The 6,369-nt window shown below is 36.6% G+C and overlaps 1 protein-coding gene across 1 annotated transcript; it reads right to left on the bottom strand.

Annotated features, from left to right (window-relative positions):
• Window positions 1-1,507: 1,507 nt before the first annotated feature.
• s1pr3b (sphingosine-1-phosphate receptor 3b) lies at window positions 1,508-4,394 on the bottom strand. Its single transcript, XM_028462077.1, has 2 exons — window positions 4,242-4,394; window positions 1,508-3,259 (listed from the first exon to the last, which is right to left on the bottom strand). The coding sequence occupies exon 2, from the start codon at window positions 3,190-3,192 to the stop codon at window positions 2,050-2,052; it is 1,143 nt and encodes a 380-aa protein (XP_028317878.1). The 5' UTR covers window positions 3,193-3,259; window positions 4,242-4,394; the 3' UTR covers window positions 1,508-2,049.
• Window positions 4,395-6,369: the final 1,975 nt, after the last annotated feature.

Raw genomic sequence — 6,369 nt, 5'->3', positions numbered from 1 at the left:
AGCATGAGAGGAATTTGGATAAAAGAGACCACAATATTAATAAATAACTCATCAGTGAGCCAGATAGGATGTCCTGAAAATTGGTTGAAAAGACGTGGAATGATCCTCATGTAATATAAACTATAGAAAAGGTACAAATATTCAATGACTTATTAAAAAGAAATGGGAACAATGCATAAAGAACAGCTTAGACTTCATACTTGAATATTGCAGATAACATAACCATTATTTTTGTGGCATAAAGAAACAGAAACGAGGCTACACGAGCAGAAGAGCGCCATCTTTCAGATCTGTGTTGATGAAAATGTGCCTTTTATTTTTTTAGTGTTTTTATTTCCATCTCTCTCCCTGCAAAGTGCAATAGGTGATCTATCTTTAATGGGGCATGCCTGTTTACTAGAGGTGGTGTTTTTGCCCTGCTGCGTGTTGCTGCTTGAGACTACTGTTCTCTATCCAGCTCTGCCTCCCTCCTTTTCCTCCCTCCCTCTACTGTATACTATAGATGTATCATTTCCAGATTCTAAATATAAATCTTAGAGGGGGTTACACAAACTCACTATTTTGGGACAAGTATAGTCTAAGAAAGGAAAAAAAAAAAAAAAAATCATAGAAACATGTCCAGATGATGTTTACAGATTTAATATTTTAGTTGTATGGGTTTATCATTATTATGTATGACTGTTGGCAATAAACAGTGAATGTGTAAATTGTTGGGTTTTAGTGCCGTGATTATAACAAACCATATTTGGCTCCTTATCATAGTAAATACAGAGTGAGTTCATCTTGTTTTCTTTTTAAATGATATGTTATGGTTTGTGTTTATTCAGACAACTATTTTTTTGCAGATGATTTCCTTGTTTCGACGGTCAACAGCCAGTCTTCCTCAGAGGCATCTCTTGATCCCTTTGATGTATCCTTATGAGTTCTTTCTTGGTGTGGCTGATTTGGGATTAAAAAAAAAAAAAAAAAAAATCTCCAGGGGAAAAAAAAACATATGACATAGTATTAGTTTAGCTTTTAACTTCCAATGATATGATTTTCAAAGCATGTAACTTCCCACCAATCAAGGAATGTTTTTTTATTTATTTAGTTTATTTTATTTTAAACCTTATGGTGGCTGTAGGGGGCAATAACGCATCTGCATACATGAAAAACAGGATAAAAATGTAACAAACCAAATTGTTTGTATTCGTATCCTAATGGTATTGCAAACCTAACAATAAATTAAAGGCGTTTCAATGGAAAAATGTAAATTTCAGACATTTTTAACATATATACACAAAATATTTCATAAAAAGACTCCAGACAAAGCAAACTAATGCAGTCAGCTTAGTTTTTTTCCCCTTCTGTACAGTCATGTTGCAAAGCTGGATATTTTACATCCTATAAATAAATGCATTTAGATAATAACTTTACATGCTGCAATAATTTGCTTTACAAGCACTTTTTTTCTTCCAACCTAATCAATTGGACTGAACATGCAGCAGTTCTGCTAATATCCAGCAGATAGAGCTCTAGTCAAACTATAGATGCAGTTGGCTCTTATTACATAGAATACAAATGCAGATTTTAATTCTAACACAATGCTACTGTTTTTTTTTTTTTAATAAAAGGCACATGTTCCTCTTCAAGACATGTTTGTTCATCAATAATCTGAGTATTTTAATGTAAACTACAAAGAATACACAGTGTAATAAATAGTACTAGATTTGTACATTCTCACTTGTGCAGATCTATGTTTGCACGTCTTACCTAGAGAAGAATCCATTTATTGTTTTTACAACCACAACCACAAGGTAAGTCTTTGTGCTTTGAAGGGAAATAGCACCAAGAATTGAACGTCAATGTGTGTCATTCATGTATTCCCAAGAGTTTCACAAGTTCCCTCAGAAGAACCTTTCGGAAGATCCATTTTAAAGATACTTGTTGATCACTGATACCGAGACACAGTCACAGAAGATGTTTGCCTCATACTTGTGTCTGTTCTCATTTCAAGTGCCACCATAGGAATGATCGTCCAATGACTGATGACACAGACGTGTCATTCATTCATTCAGGGAGCGTCTCAGCTGCAGTCTTACTCGCTCCTACCACCACGACCACCTGCCCTTGCCCCGTATCAACCTCCTGTTCTTTTTCCCGTCCCGCCTGCTTGGAGCTCTGCTGGTTCTGATTTGCGTTCTGGCTACTCCATGACTTGCTCCTGCTCCGGCTGACCTCCAGAGGCTGCCTATTCCCGCTGCCGTTTATAGAAACCTCTCCACTGTAGCAAACCCCACAAATCAGACCCAAGAAGGCCCGCCTCATCTCCCGACTGGCCAACGTGTAGATGATGGGGTTCATGGCGGAGTTTAGCACGGCCACAGCGATGAACCAGTCGGCCTTGTAGAGGATGGGGCAGCGGCGCGGCGGGTAGCAGGCGACGTCCACCAGCAAAAGAATGAAAATGGGAGTCCAGCAGACAATAAAGACCCCGACCACGATGATGACGGTGCGCAACAGGGACATTGCGTGTTCGGAATTGCTGTTCTTGCTTACTTTACGGCTGCTGGACTTAACCAGGATGTAGATGCGTGCGTAGAGGACTGACATGGCCAGGAGCAGGATCATAAAGACAGAAATGCAGAAGGCTACGTACTTCTTGGTGTAGAGCGGGAGGACGGTGGAGCAGTCGGGGAGGTTGTCCAGGCAGTTCCAGCCTAAAATGGGCAACGCTCCAAGACATATCGCAATCAGCCAGCACGTCCCTATGAGCAGGAACACTCTGTAGTTCTTGTTGGAATCGTAGGGCCTCATTTTTATCATTGTCAGGTGTCTCTCAATAGCAATCGCAAGCAGACTAAAAATGGAGGCACCTAGCGCTACAAACATACTCCCCTCCCTGACAAACCACAGAGCAGGTGAGAGCTTCAGGGTCTTGTCTCCTGACAGGAGCAAGTTGACCAGGTAAGCAACTCCGGCCAGCATGTCGCACAGTGCTAGGTTGCCTATGAAGAAGTACATGCGGTTGTGAAACCTGTGGTTCCTCCATATGGCCACCAGTACAGTGAGGTTCTCCAGGACAATAAAGCTGCATATGACAAGGAACACGATAGTTTTAGTATCCACGATGCCGGGGCAAGCATCAGCAGTGGGTCGGTGATCCAACTTTCCTGTGTAGTTGTAGTGGAGTTCAATCTGAGGGTTGTTCATCTTCCCAACAGCAACAGTGGACACTAGGGGTCAGACTTAAGCAAGAAGACCAGTGTCTACTGTTCAACTGCAGAGAGAAAGACATATTTATTATTAACAGCATTGTGACATTCATTTTCTATTACTTAATCAATATTACAACACTTGAAATATAAGCCACTGATAATAATCTGCAAATGTTGTTGTGCGTACGATATGCAGAGGTGAAAGTAATCGTGTTACTGTAATTGAGTTGCTTTTATGGGTACTTGTACTTTTTTGAGTATATTTCTAAATCAGTAATTATACTTGTACTTAAGTACGTTTTAAAAGAAGTAAAGTAATTAGTTGCATTTCTACACCCAACCGTTACTGAGTAGATTATTATTATTTTGTTTAAAAATGATCAACGGACATTGTGAAACTACAAAAAAATGAAATGGCTAGACAACAATAAAACAAGAAAAGAATTGTACATTTTGACAAACCTTTTATTTTATACAGATGTATTTGTGGAAAATAATGAAGTTCCAAATGTGCAAGATGTCAACTCTTTCTTTTTAAGTTTATACATGAGATGTTTACTGTATACAAGGGAACCGTGGAAAGATATATTACCAAAAATAAATGTGTGTGGGGGGGGGGGTTTAAGTAACTAGTAACTTTTACTTAGCGTGCTATTTAATTGAGCTATACTTTTTTACTTGTACTTGTGTATTTTATGTATGACTTACTTCTACTTGAGTAGGATATATCAGTACTCTTTACACCTCTGAAATGTATTATCTTCTTCTGACAAGGGAATGCAGATTAAACTGTACTTTTTTTTGGGGGGGGGGCTATAACTGTGATTAGTAGAAATGCTCTGTAAGTAGATTTAAACCTACACTTTTGAATGTTTTTAGACTACATTAAATATGTTGCAGTAATAAAACTTTGAAAAAAGCTACAACAAAAAAAAAAAAAAAAAAAAGAATGAAGTCATAACGTTCACATTGTCCACTTTTAGCTTTTGGTTTCTGTCACAGCTGACAATAATTACATGATAATTCATGAGGAATTGGACTCACCGCTGGACGCTGCTGGTTACTTTACCGACATTGGGAAGCAGAAAGACGTCAGAAAGGTGAATATTCCATTTTGTCGCATTTTCTCTGTTTTACTGACACATTTAAAGCCGAAGTTGATCGCTCGGTGTCTGCGGACAGCTCTGCATCTTTCAGAAGAACTGCTGGAAGTCACTCCCTCCTCCTCCTCCCTCCTTCAGCCCGGCCAGGAGAGCAGGGAGGCGGCCTGTGGCTCGCCAGAGTCCCGAGGTGAGTTACTGGAGAAACTAGTCCATTTTACATGATAAATGTGTTTTACCCAAACGAGTAACAAGATAGTGTTAGCTTCCTTTTTTTAATACAAGAAAGATGAAACTGAAGCTATGAAGGAGACAATTAAGCTAAACCTAAACACGTGGTCAAAAAATATCTTCAGGTTTAGCTTTTTCTTTTCTAAATGTAAAATTAAAAAAGAAGTCAGAGAATTGTGTGTATATATATATATATATATATATATATATATATATATATATATATATATATATATATATATATTATTTTTTTTGCAATTAAAGGAATTTAAAAAATCCTGTTGAGCTTTATTTTTAATATATATATTAATATATATATATATGTATATATATATATATTAAAAATAAAGCTCAGTAGGATTTTTTAAATTCCTTTAATATATATATATATATATATATTAAAAATAAAGCTCAATAGGATTTTTTAAATTCCTTTAATTGCAAAAAAAAATAATTCAAGTACAGAAATAATCTTCATGTACAAACACCCCGAAACAATTCTAAACTACACTTACGACACAAATGAAACACGACATTTAAGTTTCTAAGAAATGTCCTGTTTTTGTACTTTTAAAAAAAAAAGACATGTTTCTTTGTATTTATAAAATATGCTGTATTTGTGTGATAGATTTTGTGCGTTTATAAGATTTTGACATGTTTTTAACGCAGTAGTTTACTTTCATTTATGTTTTATACACATACAAACACGCTCCAGAGACAACAGGTGAGTGAGAGTTCAATACATCAATGACACCTTGTCATATAAACAGATGCAGCCTGAAATTAAACAGAATTAACCCAAATAAAATGGGAAATTCCTAAGTCTTGTGTCTAAAAAAACTAAAGAATCAAATGAATTTGTAAATAGCCATAGTTATCCACTGTTTGCACAACTACAGATCCTGAAATTCAAACACTTAGTACATTTTTTTTCTAGCATAATTTAGTATAAAATCAGAGAGGTTGAACTGCTGTTTGTTGATACATGAATATTAATTGATTACTGTCACTAGTACATGTAACCAGATCTGTCTCGAATATAAAACCTTCTTAATCAATGGGACAACCTGTATAAAGGTTATTATTTTAGGTATAAGCGGACATTTTCCAGCATGACTGTGGTGCCAAACACAGTCAAACCCTGTTTTTTTTTTTTTTTTTACTTTAATCATTAAACAACACCCAGTAATAGTGTTTTTTGCCTTCATTCTAAAAGTCTAAACTCTGATTATAAAAGTAAAAAAGTCCAAAGGCTGTTAGGTTTAAAATCTACCAAATGTTTCATGGTAAACCATGTCTAAAATATTTGAAAATCTCTAGCCATCAAGAACACTAAAGTAATATTATTCTTTTTGTGGTGTAAAAGGTGACGTTACCACATTTCACCATCCCTTGCTTTGACTATGAAAATATTCAACTATTTCCAGTCCAGTAACATGTTACAGCCAAAGTCGCACTCATGTTTCCTGCAAGGGATCATGGGAACTGGGAAAGAAGAATATATGTACTTAGTAGAGCTAGAAAGTTCTTTCCAAATTCTTGTAACGCCATCAAAGGTCTGGGATCTGCCTCATCTATTTTTCCTTTTCCAATTTTTTTTTTAAGTGTCTACCATCAGAATAATTGTTGAGATGACTGCTGACCATCCTTTGTTCTGGTCCTTGTGTTATGACATCATATCCAGGAAGGATAGGCAGGGCTGGCAGTGAGCTGTCTGAGAGGTGGAGAGATGGTTATTGCTCTTTAGTCAGGGAAGACTGCCAGTATGTCTGTCACGTCCATACAAACCTAAAAGAAAAACCACCCTAAAAGACTGAGAGAGTAACCATATTTATTAACAA

This window comes from Gouania willdenowi, chromosome 12 (genome assembly GCF_900634775.1).
Source record: "Gouania willdenowi chromosome 12, fGouWil2.1, whole genome shotgun sequence".
Taxonomy (NCBI): Eukaryota; Metazoa; Chordata; class Actinopteri; order Blenniiformes; family Gobiesocidae; genus Gouania; species Gouania willdenowi.
The sequence above is the reverse complement of the archived record's forward strand: the minus strand, read 5'-3'. Positions and strand labels throughout refer to the sequence as shown.